Source organism: Lissotriton helveticus, chromosome 12 (genome assembly GCF_964261635.1).
Source record: "Lissotriton helveticus chromosome 12, aLisHel1.1, whole genome shotgun sequence".
Taxonomy (NCBI): domain Eukaryota; kingdom Metazoa; phylum Chordata; class Amphibia; order Caudata; family Salamandridae; genus Lissotriton; species Lissotriton helveticus.
The window spans coordinates 15,844,424-15,859,109 of record NC_136073.1 but is presented as its reverse complement, the minus strand read 5'-3'; the positions used below and the strand labels follow the sequence as shown (position 1 = coordinate 15,859,109).

Genomic DNA, 14,686 nt, shown 5'->3' with positions numbered 1-14,686 from the left:
GGTATCCACTAAGGGTTTGTGTTCCTAAAATCAACATCACCCCAGCTTTCAGGAACAGGCCAACTTTTAACCACATTTTTCTACACTGTTAAGGCATTTTACTGTGAAATGGCCTATTTTTCAAGGTTTTTTTGTGCTATCAACCTCCTTCCAGTTAGTGGTAGAAATGGGTATGAAGGCAATAATGGATCCTGGAAAGCTATACAAGAAGACACAATTCTGAATTCAGCAAATGGTCCTATGTGTAGAGCCTTGAATTTTTTCCTTAAAATACTAACAGTTGAAATAAAAAATAGTGAAATTGTGTTGAAAAAAACAGTCCTTTGTGCAGATGTTTTCACCTGTAACTTCTTCTAGATGTCGCAGATACTTTTGAAACCAGGATACCCTTAGGACCGCAATACCCTTCTTGTTGTGGTGATATAAGGGACTGGTAGGTTCAACAAGAACCCGAGGAACCCAGAGCCAATAACTGAGCTGCACCTTGCAATGGTATACAGCAAGATAATTTGGTAACATATAAAGAGTGAAAAATAGGAATCAAGTACACCTATATACATCGAAATGGAAACAAAATATAGAGTTTAGAAGCAGTAGTTAATTGCACATCTCCAAAATTGTGGGTACCCATACTAGCATGTGAATTGTAGGAAATGTTTCAAAATAAGATATTTCCTTTATACATTGTCATATATTTGGAAATGTATAGAAAGTCAATTGTTAACACTTGTTCTACAATTCTGTGTTCCCTCAAGTCACCTGATAAAAATGGTATCTCAATTGTATGGGTAGGCCTAGTGCCCATGACAAACACCCCAAAATGCAAAATAGGCATATCACATTTTTTTTCTTTGAAAACTGACCCTTTTTTTTCGCAATGTGCCTAGCTCTGGATTTTGGACCCTAGCTCAACCGGCACCTGGGTAAACCTAGCAAACTTGTACATTTTTGAAAACTAGACATCCAGGGGAGTCCAGGATGGGGTGAAGTGTGAGTTTCGCTTTGGTTCTGTTACCGCGAATCTCTTGCAAGCCTCAAGCGTTGTAAGAAAAAAAAACACACCCACATTTCTATGATAGAAAGTTCTGGCACCTGCAGGGAGCCACATTCGTACACTTACCCAGCGTTCCCCCAAGTCTCCCGATAAAAATTGTATCTCACTTGTGTGGATGGGTCAAGCAGCTGCGGCAGGGAAGGACCCTAAATGTATTGTGGAGACATCAAAATTGCCCAACACAAAATGACCTGGTTTTACAAGAGTCACCTGGCTTTTTAGTCCCGGGCTCGGTGGCCATCTAGGGAAACCAACCAACCCCAGACGTTTCTAAAAATTTGACACTCTGGTGGAGGCCAGGGATGTATGGGTTGTGTGGATTTCCCAACGTTTTCTTACCCAGAATTATTTTTTCTTGCATTTTTGTGTGGGGAAGTTGGGGGGGGGGGGGGCAGAAACTGCCAAAATAGCCCCAATAAAGGGGAGCAAGCAGCCTCTCCCTGACATCCCAAAAAATAAATAAATCTCTGGTTGGTGGCCTAGTGGCTAATAAAAAAACAAGCATTTGCAATGCAATAGGTCTCGCCTTTGGGACCTTGTAAGTGTTTAGTTATCTTAGGGCTGCTGAATTTCTATGGTTTTGTGTGTGTAAAATATGAACCTAACTATAATGTCCATGTGAGCAGGTTTTTCTCAGTGAATTTATACGTTAAAACCCCCAAACTTATATTTAATTTCAATACGTTAATACAACCGCCGCCATACACGCATGCAAAAAGCCGACCCTACGCTGCGCAAGTAATGGGTCCACAATTGTCCTTACTGGCAACCAAGCACCCCATTGTAGCGCTGGACTCTCTCAGGGTAGTGAGGCAGAGCAGTCCAAGGCCTACTCAGGGGAGGTGGTGTGGGCTAGTAATCACCATTCACTGGCACACAATAACCACACTCAATAAGTGATTGTTTGGTCAGTACTTTTTCTTTAGAAAAAGTAGTAGTACATGTTCTACACACACACACACACACACACTACTGATTACTATGCAATAATTTTCAAATCTGTACAATGGCAGATGGAAAATATAATATATGACATTGTGTGATCACCTGTGACCTAAATGGGCCACATTCTCCTAAAGCCCATGTTCTAATCATCATGGTGTACTTAGATGCAATACAAAAATAACGTTCCAGCATACACTAACACTTTATACTGATAAAACATATATACCATGAGTAGAAATCATAGCCCTCATCATGGTGAACCAATAAAGCATCTAGAATGAGTAAAACCTGTGAGTATTTTAGATAAATCTTTTACTTTCACATTGCACCCACAAAAGCAGCCCCAAGAAGGCATCACACTGTAATAATACTGTGTTGCAACCATACACGTGGCCTGCAGAGGGTGCTTTAATACATGTACTACCGTTAACAACCTATAGGCGTTTCATGCCATAATGAATGCAACCACACACTTGGCTCCTGGAGGGTGCAGCACTCCCAGCTCCTGCCTTGGTTACTGTCTTGGAGTTCCACCCAACTTAGGGTGGGGACTCCTCACGTCTTTTGTGGCGAAAGGCTGCGTCTTCCTGGTGGTGTTGGTGAAGACCCGGTTGTCCTAAGGGCATCACAATGGAAGAAGCTGCCGAACTGGAGGTGAAAACATTCAGGCTCTGCAGGGCATTATGCGAGCGCTCCTTTGGGTGCAGTGAATAATATAGTATTGGCTCTCCTGCTAAGCTGGGAGAGCCTTGATGTTTTTTTTTTACTGGGGACCCCTTGTGCAGAATTCCACGTGGGGGGTGGGTGGGGTGTCTCTGCATGGGTCTTGGGGTGAGGTCCCGGCATCCTCCAGAACAGCAATACACCAAGAGAATGGGGTCCGCAAGCGAGGATGATGCGGGGGTAAGCATGCCCTCCTCCTTTCTGACTCTGGAAACTTCCTCTGTGTGCCATCCCCTGGCCCACCCCAGAGGACATATAAAAACAAGCACAGAAAACCACACTTGCTTTTTTCTTTTTTTTCCTTTTCATGCAGATCAACCTTGGTTTTGCCTGCAAAAAAACAAAATAATAATTTTTGCCCCCGCCAGGTACCCTGCACCCTTGTCTTTAAAAATAAAAGAACAATTTTTTAATACTAAATCTTTTGTCTTGGGACTCAGCTGAGTCCCAGGATGGCTGCCAACACTTCCTGGTTCGAAGTGCTGTCAGCCAATCAGTCATAGTTTTCAGATCCTTTGGTACCGCAGAGGATTTGCTTCCCTTAATATACATAAACATTTACTCCAAAACTACTGAACCGATGTATACCTAATTACAAAAAACACCCTTTCTGGACGAAGGTCTAGCTTTCTGCGAAATTTGGTGTCATTCCGTTCAGCGATTCAAGCTATAGTTGTTAGAAATCCCTATGGGAAGCTGCATGGGGAAAAATCTTTTTGCAACCCCACCCCCCTTTTTCTTGGTCCCACTTCACGAATCACCCCAAAACTTCCCAGACAGCCACTGAAGTGATTGGTGTACTAGTTCAAGTTGTTAGCTAAACAAAAAAAAGCTTTGTCTGTGGAAACTAGGTCCTAACTATACCTGCTGCCAGCAGATTTGTTTTATATATATATATATATATATATATATATATATATATATATATATATATATATATATACACACAAAACTAACAGTCCCAACTTCGGAAAAGAGCCAGATGAGACCACGTCGTGTGCACCAGATCTTTTATTTCAAAGAACAGCATGCCAACAAAAGGATTCTTTGAAGGGCGAAATCATACCAAATAAAGCCAAACGCGTTTCGAGTTGCTCTCTTCATCAGTGGCTTGAGGAAAGTGCAGGGGGGAAACGTTTTCCAGGTGCTTCTGCTCTTAAACATCTCCCGCCCGGTTGGGCGTGGCTGCAAGGCCTTCTGGGAGACGTAGTCCACACCACATGAACACCCCAGTGGGTACGTTGCCCCTAGTACCAAATGTCCAACAATAATGGTACCCCTTCTCAAGTCCCCTTGTCTTGCTTTATTGCTGTGGTTCCTGTGGGGAGAGGTGTGGCGCCGCGGCCAGGGCGACTGACGCTGGAATCTGGGGATCACGGTTCGATCCCCGGCCCCGGCGGCAGATTAGCCCAGCACCATGTGACTCTGGGCAATAGCTCGCTTAATCTTCCCGACGGCCCCCAGCGCCTAGAGACCCTTACGGGTGATTGTGCGCGTTACAAATGTGGACTTTACTTTATATATAGGAATTTGTAAGTAAAGAGTTGGAAATCAGACTACAAATGAAGAAAAACTCATGGCTAAATATTAACCTCACAATCTTGCAAGCGAAATGAGAAGTCTAAACAATGTTACCCGTTAATGTTCCAAGTCGGTGTTTATTCCAGAGTATAAAAGAAAAGTCTGATAAGTGTGATCGTGCACAGCTTTGCACATGGTATACCTTAAGCAGCAGTGTGATTTACACGTAAGTACCAGAAATCGATATAGATCACACGCATTCAGTTAACGTGCTAACGGCAGGATACCCGAGATGCTTCATGGAATCATGCATGCGATATCCAAAGAAATACCGGTCTTTCCACTGTGTAGAGTGGGCCCCAGCAAGTGGCTCGCTTCCTCTTACACCTGGAGTCCATGCTCTGTGAAGTCAATCAATTTGCACTTGCTTACATTAAAGGTAATTTTAATATTTCTAACTGGAGAAATGACTATCTGGTTGATAACTTGATTCCTTATCTCCGCTGAAATGTGCTGGGCAATGTTCTTATGGTCCACCAGAAGTGCTCTGGCTGTGTGGCTTATCTCATTTTGCTACAATGCTTAAGAATACGTGGCTTCACCTTGGGAGTTGTTGGTCCTATGTACATAAGATTACACAAAGTACAGAAGTGAATCTACCTTGGTTACTTATTGGTGCAGACCACCATGCTGGTAATGTGACTCTGTGTAGATTTAAGGATGCTACGGCGGATGCTACGAATAGCAAGTCTGCATCCATGGAATATGAATACATAGATGTTACAAGACGTTCAATGCCTTGAGCCTAGGTATGTTTGGAGTGCGCATTGCGTTGTAGACTCAGCTAGTCACTGTTGTATGCTCGCCACCTTTTAGACTGCTAGACCCCTGTATTTATGGCTTCTGTACATTGTCCTCCAGATTGTGCAAGGTCTCATAGTAGTGCATTAATATTGCTAATATTTATCTGCAGAACCGCATGGAGGAAAGCAAAGCACTCTTCCGCACGATCATCACCTATCCCTGGTTCCAGAATTCATCGGTCATCCTTTTCCTTAACAAGAAGGACTTATTGGAAGATAAGATCATGTACTCGCACCTCGTGGACTACTTTCCAGAGTTTGATGGTGAGTGCTTCATGGACTGCCCATTCTGGCAAGCTTCTAGAGTAACTTCACAGCAGGGGCTTGAGCAAAATGGGTAACTTTTGTCATTACATGGCACCGCCTGACTTTCTTTGCTGGGAATGAGCTTGTATGTGTTCTGCAGTCCCAGTGGGTATCCCTGCTATTTTGGAAAGCCCAGCATGTGCAGAGTCGCTGACCCTTTGCTGCGGTTAATCTGTTGGTTTGTGAATTGTGCTGTGTTCCTAGGTTGGTGCTGGAATAAGCACCTAATGTCACACGGCCACTTTGAATCTACTCACCCTCAAATATCAAAGGTTTTAAGCTTCCACTTGAAGAGCTAATAGGCTCTCGGTGCTCCTGTGGGCATTGCAACCTTCAGACTGGTGGGTCTGCGTCTGTGCGGCCAGTAGCCCACTTATAGTGGTGCGTCCACTATGGTCATGAAACGCACGGAAGGGTTGTGTCATTTTGTGGAAACAGAGCAGGTGAATATCTTTTACACCAGAGAACGTATGAAGGATGGGAAGAGCGCCATGCCCTGTCTGATAGGAAGTTTGCTTGACTCGGTTGGTTTTGAAAGTATAGCTGGTTTTGGGAGGGGACAGTGCAGTGGGTTTTGCAACCCTCTTCCAGACAAACCACTCTGGCCTCTTTATCAGACTTTGGTGAGCACTAATCTTTCCCTTGTCGCTGCAGGTCCTCAGCGAGATGCCCAGACTGCCCGCGAGTTCATCCTCAAGATGTTTGTGGACCTAAACCCCGACAGCGACAAAATCATCTATTCCCACTTCACGTGCGCCACAGACACGGAGAACATCCGCTTTGTGTTTGCCGCTGTCAAGGACACCATCTTGCAGCTCAACTTGAAGGAGTACAACCTGGTCTGACCCCATCGCAGTGGCAGGATGGGCCTGCGGGGTGCAAAAGAAACAGAAAATGAGAAATTATATATATATATATAATATATATAAAATTTACAGGAAGTGAAATCTTAAATTTTTAATGATGTAATAATTGAGATAGTCTGATCAGTGACGTTGCGAAATTTTACTCAGTGTTATCCTGGGGTTTCACACCTCCACCAACAGAGTAGGTGATTAGTGTTTTTTTTTTTAAATTTTATTAAACAAAATTACCTTTTATTTTCAGCTGAGCCCAGGGAGCGAAAGGCAATGGGTGGGCATCTCTTCACTTGTTCTACGCACCGAACAGCTTTTCTTCTCATGCATTGCGCCAAAGGACTTTTTTTTATTTATTTTCTCCTTTGTGTTGATTTTACCCATCCTCTTAATACAGTTTGCTTTGGGGGCTGAGTTTTGTAAACTCACTGGACTACTTTGAGTGTGGAGCCCCGCTGGTTCTAAAAGCCCACCCCCAACCCTTCTCCACCGCTGCCAAGCCTGAACCCTGGTGCCTGGTTCTTCCCGCACACACTCGGTTAGCTGTGACCATGTTAAGATTCCCAGCAGTGGGGGACATATGGTGGTTCTGTTTTAAGGCCTGTTTTTTTTTTAAACAAATATATTTGTCACATCAATATTAAGCACATTGATTTGTTTTGTTCATGGCCTGTATTGGGGTACTTGGCAGCAAGTGGGCCTAGTGAGACCTCAGGGCAGCTCTCATTGGAGTCTACCAGAGGAGGGCTCCTAGAGAAGTGCATGGTCAGCAGTTTATTGTGCTTCAGATCCATTTAGGGAGCATTTCCTAAGTTTTTATGGCCAACCCAGATCAATCTGGAAATGCAATGCTTGATTTAAGCAAAGTAAGTGCCACGTGCTGACTGATCGGTTTGTAGTTGGCACTCTTTGGCTGATGCTGCTTCTGACCTTTTGCTGGCAACAGGAGAAGCAGGTAATGTTGCGTGCATGAAAAGTTACCCCTATGCCCATTTGTAGAACAGCTGCAAGGAGTGGATGGCTTTAGTGAGGGTAAGGGAGTGCATTTTAAGCGAGGCGCATCGGTGTCCAAAGACCTTGGCTGCTATGAGAAGTTTTGGCTCAGGCCATTCTAAAGAACAGCTGACAAATTAATTGAAGAAGCACTTAATAAAAGGCAGCTAGTGCTGCAGGGTTGTTTCCACCTCTCTGTATTTTTCTGGTGAGGGGCAAATAGCCTCGGAAATCAAAGCACCATTAAAGTTGGTCTGGAGCACCTGGACTCGAGGTAATGTTTGTGTCATACCTTCACTGTCCCTTCCGGGTAGTTAGAAGGATCTAGCAATGTTTAGGTGGCCACAGGCTTGTGAAAAGCCACATCTAACCATTACTACAGCTTTTTTTTATAAAGCTTTGTAGTTTGTTACTTTTTTTGTTTTGGTGAATGGCCCTGTATCAGCCAGGAATGGCTGTACTGAAGCAGCAGCTCTGGAAACCTTGCCCTGGCTATGCGGCGGCATGCAATGTAGGCCATAATGATACCACTGACATACCAACTATTAAAGGAAAGGAATGCCTATTTTTTTAGGCTATCGAAAAGCATCCTTCAGCACTGGACCTCCAAAATAGAGTACTGAACGGGTGTCACCAGACTTTTTGGAAAGCATCGTATAAGGAGCTTGAAGTTTGCACTATTCAACCCATTTTAAAGTGTCCGCGCTTTGATTTAAAAAATATTTTAGTTGATTTTAATAGTCATAATTCCCCCCCTCCCTCCCCAGTTGAGTGCCTGAGACGTCAACAAACAATATGATTGGTGTTTGGGTCTCCCAAGCGTACATTTAGTGGCAGCAAGACACATTTCTGAGAACACTAAGGGCTCTGGCAGCAATACCCCTCTTCTGCCGCGTGCATCTTGTAGGCTGGGCTTGCTGAGTAGAGATGCCATTGACTGTGAAGAAGTTAGCCTGTGCTGCTGACTACTCCACCCCCTCCACCCCACACTACTTCCTAAAGGGCTTTTTTTGGCCAAGGTCTGTGAGCTGCAACAAGGTGTGTGTAGCTTCTTGTGGCTGTGCTCCAGAGTCTTGCACTATAAGTATGTCTAATGTGACAGGGTGGAGAAGGTAAGGTGCACAACCTGCTGTGGGACCATGGAAGGCTTCTTTGGCAAAGTGACGCGCTGTTGGCCACGCAAGTGTGTGGCTCCTCAGCCTGTAGAGCTAATTTTTATTTTATTTTGAAGTCTTTAGTATGCCCTGGGAGGGCGCACTTGGTTTGATAGGAGGACTGGATCTAGCAACTAGCAGAGGGACGGAGGTGTTGGTTGGGGAGCACAGTGCGAACCGAGACTCGAGTATGCTTCTTTGTGTACAGAAGAGAAAACACTACTTTTAGATCTTCTAGAATGGGCCCAAGATTCGTGATTTGGTGTGAACTTAAACACTACTCTTTCAAGTAGACCCCCACTGCTACCCACTAATAGCCTGCAGTGCTGTCTGTTAGCTAGCCATTGAGGTGCTCTGGGGAAATGCATGCATGAGTGGAGAAGGGCTCTGGGACCAAAAACTATGAGAGGACAGCCACAAACAAGTGCGGAGTTGTTCAGAGTATTGTAGAAGGGGGAAGACTACCATCTACCTACAGTTACATTCCTCTTTCGATGACAGACTCCCAAACAAATCCTTATGTAGGCTTTTCTTTGTAGCTGAAGCTTGAATTTCAAAATCCATGAAAAGATAAAAGTGCAGTCAGGATGTTCTGGGTTGGCACTGCTGGGTTGCTATGCAGACTTGCATCTCAGTTTCTTCGGCTTTTCTCTGTATCTTTGTCTATTAAATCCTTGTGTTCGGATTGTGCACTTCTACCATATGTAGAATGTTTTTCCTTTGTAGAGGTTCGCTTTTCTCAGCCTCCAAACAGTGAAGTGGATGTGGGAGAATCTGAGTTCGTAGAAAAAAGTATTTTCCTGCGCACCAACAAACCTCCTTTCTCCTAAATAGTGATTTCCGTATTGTCTCACTTTGCGAAGTGCCTCTTCTGCACGCAGGTTTTGAGATAGTAAAAAAAAAATCAAAATAGTTTCACACTTCTCGACCAGATTTTTCTTCAAATGTATCTTAAGTATTTGGTTAGGAATTTGCATGAAGAAGATATGAGGTCATCTCTGGACTTGAAACATTCCTGCGATCAGGTAGCATCACGTACATTGACAGACAGAGCTTGTCTTTCCGAATGATGCAAAACTCTGATTGGTAATGATCAAAAAGAGGTGTTGTTTGGTGCTCTACGAGCTGGTCAAATTGAGTAGTGCCTCAGTCCTAGTTTCTATGAAACTAATTTCCCTAATTGTGGCTCTCCATGGGTCGGCGCCTCTCTTAAAATTGACAGAGGCTTGCAGACTCGGCAGTAGTAGAAAAATCGCTGCGGTAAAACCTGAATAACCGCAGTCAGACCGGCTCACTATCTTACTCAAGAGGAGATTATTATTAAAGATAGGCAACAACCCCCGCATTTAGAAGTCTGTCGCACTTGGAACTACTTTATACTCTTACCATGTTGCATGAACACAGGTGATTTTGATCTGCTATACGCCCCTAAGGCTACTTAAAAAGAAGACTGTCAAATATCACACCCTTTTCATATGTATTAAAAAAAATGAAACCTTCAGCCTAGTCGGCAGCGCAAGTTTCAAGCATAGTATTTTGCTCCTCTACAAGTTTTGTGTGGAGTCGTTGTTTTTACTTTCTCCAGGGTGGGCTGTGTTTGGTGGCAGTTTCTAAGCATGAAGTCTGTTCCTGATACTGGATATGTTTGCGCTAGTTTGCAAGCCCAGAATCCACAAATTGAACCCCAGACAATCTTGCTACGACATATATGGTGCACGGTTGTGATTGCCTGTCCTCCTGCAACATGCTGCTCATAGTTGTAGTCTGTCTTTAACAATGTTGTAGACTTGGAAACCTTCATGGACTTTCTTTCAACACTCAGCTAATACTATTTTGTGCTAATGTGTAGTGAAAATATTGATGGCACGCGCACACTACAGAGTCATATTCCACATAAACGTTACTTTAGTTCAAATATACAGCCACCTTCTGTGAAATCCCATCCATAAACTGATTCTAGTCTATACCTGCCTCTGGGGATCTAGAAAGAAACCTTACCCAGCCATTCTACTCCATGCTTCTTTCGAGAAGGGAAAGCTGAATGCTGCTCGAAGGGTTGGTTTGTGCCCCATCACAGATATTATGACACATAATCATGTAGGTGGTTCTTGCCGGTTTGTGAATCATGTTTTTGTGCGTCTAAGGGGGTTTGGTGTGGCTGCACACTAACTATCATCGTGATGCTACTCAATCGTGTGTCATGTTGCACAACTCTTGCCACTTTTGTGAGTATTCTTTTTGAAAGAGCCAATGTTGAACTGTCCTAGATGACATTTGGTAAGGGATCATAAGCACAAAAGAAACCTGAAATCCGAGGACATATCGACTTTTATTGTTGAACTGTGGCCCATTTATTTCATTGTTGTATCTTGTGGCCCGCTTATTTCATTGTTGTATCGTGTGGCCCGCTTATTTCATTGTTCTATCATTCTACTTCTGCAGTGTCCCCTCTTCCTAGGTTATAGTACTGTGTACTTCTGCTACAAATTTGGTATAGCTTAAAGCATACTAACGGGGGCTGTGGGTGCACTTTCTCCCTCTCAAAATAGTATTGGTTGAAACAAGGTTTGGGAACATAATTGTGGCTGCATCTAGATTGACCAGCACCCACAGACGTGTTGCCTCTGTATTGTTTCCCAGCCACAGGCAGTCATTTGTCGGGCATCTTCTCACATGGTCCATCATGCTGCTATGAGGAACAATGCTCTCGTATTTGAAAACATTTCACACTACTTTCTTCAGCCTCTTCCTTGGGTGGGAAGCCTGCGTGATGAGTGGGATCCCTGGTTTGGAATGACCAAGGTGCTCCAGCATTAGAACATGACTCCTCTCCGCGGTGGACTTTAAATTCAGTGCCAGCATGGTTACAGTGAGATGAGGGCTTCTTCGTCTTGCTGCGATGCACTACATCACTAAGTGTTTTGCCAACAGTTGAGAGAATTGTCTTTTTCAAAGACAGTTCGGTGCCATTTATTTTACAGTATTCTTATGGTGTGAAAGCTCATTACTGGCCGTTTGTCAGGTTATTTTAGGGCAATGTGAGAGGCCAGTCATTTTGGGAAGAAATTGCTGAAATCAATGCTTCGCCCTATTTTATGGATGCTGTGTAAAAAAACAGTTGTTAATTTTAGGTTGAGCTTTAATCTGGACGGTTAACAGCGCATCATGTAATTGTTACTCAAGAAGAAGGCACAGCATAGTCTGCCAAAGTTAATCAGTCACTACTTCCTCCCCAACAGCTAGTGGGAGCTCTTTTCCATTCTCATAAAGTGCCAAATCCTAAAACTCCATCTTTTGCAGACTAACCTTGTAACCATATCTCTGAAAAATGCTCTCAATCCATATGTGGTGTTCCGGAGGCAGATCTGACGAATGTGTGGGAAAGGCTGTGTTGGGCTTGAGATCTTCAATTAATACACAGAATTTGGGAATATGATTAAACTACTCCATGTCGCATGCTGTTGGTCCTAAAGCTCAAAGCTGTGTGTGCCTTCTTCTGTATTTGGTTACTTCCTGCGGGCCGAGTGGGACTGCGGCGCTCCTGGTGCAGAGAGCTGGACCCACCTTGGGTTGGAGAAGCCAGAGGGCCTTGCCAAATGTCCACCACAATTTAAAAAATAAATTTCTGATGTGCTCAGTACTCTTGTGACAGGCTACGTAACTGGCGAGCATGCCTTCAAAATTGAGTAGGTGACTGTTACATACCCATCCCTTAGTTACTCCCCCTTCTCAACCAACAATTCTGTCAGATCTCTTTCTACACCACTTTCAGTCCACTATCTTAAAACAGCCTTTTCTTCATCTTTCAGTTGTTACCTTGTGTGCATTAAAGTGCTACTGGAAACTGTTCACCCCTTCTCCCGGCTTACACTGTGCAAAACCCCAGGTTGTTCTACGAAGTCCCTCTTGAGTATGAACACAGCGCCCAGCTAAAAAACACAAAGGAAAAAAAAAAAAAGGAACGGTTGTGCCAATTCCCCTTTTTGTTTGTGCCGAGTCTCTTTACAAGTGCCAATGTGGTGGAGATGCTTGTATAATATAGGACCTGATCACAGACCATTACACTTTATCCTATTTAAGATGCTATATAAAATGCTGTTTTTAAATCTTTTGTCATTTGAAATGCATGTATTGTTTGTTGTGCGGGGGGATGGGGATCGAAAGCTGGGTTTGGGGGTTGCAGGAGGGAAGGGGGGTTAGTGTTTCTGGATAAACGCCCTTGCTCCAGTTGTCAAACCTCTCTTGGTGTTCAAGGAGGTGGCTTTTGCCTCTGCTGTGCTTCGATGCCTGGAGCTGGACTCTTATTCCAGAAATATGCAATGGAAATTGATTTTCATACCTTTCTCCTCAGAATAAACTGTTTGAAATTGGAATAAATTTTGTTCCTATAAACCTTGTTTGTGGCATAAAATGTTATTTCTTGCTCTTTAACTCACTTGATTTTTGTTCCATGTCCACAAAGAGCAGATAGTTCTTTGTATTCTTCAGTTATATTATTCTTCAGTAAATATCTCCATCTGTACCCAGTATCTTGGAACACCTATTGGAAGAGAAAACTATATAAATATTAAATTGCGTAGCTAGTTTCCTTCTGTTTTCAGTTTTAAATAACCAAACATGATTAAAAAGTTAATCTAAAACAATAATTGCTGTTTACTTCACTTTTCCACATATTTATTAAGTTGGGGAAAATCGAATGGAAACTAACAGCAAATCCTAAAACAAAGAAAACAAAAGCTGCTACATTTAAGGTAGCTACTGCTTAATGAATCCCACAGTGCCAGTTAAGTCCACAATTCATTTATTTCCAATGTGGAAACAAGTTTTCTGCGTTTAGCCTTCTCCTATAATGCTTTTTCACTTCTAAAATTTAGCCAAGTATTTACTTTTTTTTAAATTATCATTCCTTTCAGTCAACGTCTTGATTTTCAGGTAAATTGTTTGTTTTGCAGTAGGAACCAGCTGACATGTTGGATCTCACTCTGGTACAAATCTTCAACCCATATCCAAGCTCAAAATAGTGAGCCACGTCCAATTGCATAATTTGCCTACTATTAAGCATATTCAGTGCGATCCCGGAATATGCAAGATGTGTTTTCTCGGTTTTGTTATTTTCTGATCTACTAACTTTTAATGGTGTGGCAAACATAACAGGTATTATGACTATAGCAGCGGGAGGGGTAGATATTTCTACTTCTGCTACACTTGTGCCATGATCTTCGAAATAATGACCTCCCACTGGTACCTTTTGTCTGGTCATCTAAAGTCTACTGTGGAACATTATGTTCGAGGCATGTGAGCTGTAGATCACATGCTTTGCATAGCCTGCCATCTAGTGTGGGTCCAGATGTTGAGGTAGGTGATTCCTCCTTTCGTTAATAGTGTGAATGGGCATCAACTCCATTGTTAGATTGTTTTTTTCCGCCATGGGTTCGGACGTGAATTGCGGCGCTCCGGTTCGACACCGTTTCTCTGTTTCCTCTCGGCGTGCAATCCACTACCCTCGATGGTATTGTTTCTTGATCGCGTTTCCCATTCTCCGCGTATTGCCTCCATTCAGTCTTCGTCTGGAAAATTTGCGGAGGGCTGTTGGAAATGCCGCGTCAGGCCCGCTAGCACTCGATGGAACGGACTCCATTTTAATTCAGTCTTGGGTGTCGCGCTAAGGTTCTGTGCACCCACTTGAACGAAGTGTGCAACTTGTGTCTATCCCCGGAACAAAAGGACAGGACTGCGACTTATGCTAATCATTTTGTTTTAAAGAGACGCTCCTTGACCGTCGGGCTCGGCGTCATGAAATGCATCAACAAAGCGGCTCCGCACCAGGAAGAATTCAATGCACAAGAAGCCGAATAAGAGGAGAAACACATCTCCGTGTCCGAAGCCGAGAGCAAGTAACACCTGGTCAGCATACAGTGAGTACTGACACTCCCCTGCCCCAATACTTACTGAAGAAAAAGGCTCCAGTCCTTCCTCTGCCCTCGGGTCAAGGTCAGCACCGAGAAAAGGTTTCGAACGCCACCCCTCCGGCTCGGCACTGAAACATACAGCAAAGCCTTCCGGCTCGGGGTCGAGTCGGCCCCGTTCGGGAACCGATACGAAATCTTCGTCATCGAAATTCAAGCATGTACTAGTGACCATACCTTCGGCCCAGAAAACTTAATCTTCGGATCCGAAACCTTCGACATTTCCAGCCCCAAAAACTGTTCCGCCTTCTAACACGGACCCGAAACAAAAGGAACTGGCCATCAATCCAGACACTGGACATAT

General features: G+C 43.7%; 1 protein-coding gene across 1 annotated transcript in view; it reads left to right on the top strand.

Moving 5' to 3' along the window:
* GNA11 (G protein subunit alpha 11) overlaps positions 1 to 6,403 on the top strand; it is a 106,316-nt gene extending 99,913 nt beyond the window's left edge. The window contains exons 6-7 of the mRNA XM_078670880.1: positions 5,217 to 5,370; positions 6,067 to 6,403. Of these exons, the coding sequence (XP_078527006.1) occupies positions 5,217 to 5,370; positions 6,067 to 6,257 (345 nt within the window). The 3' untranslated portion in view covers positions 6,258 to 6,403. The remainder of the gene's footprint in view (positions 1 to 5,216; positions 5,371 to 6,066) is intronic.
* Positions 6,404 to 14,686: the final 8,283 nt, after the last annotated feature.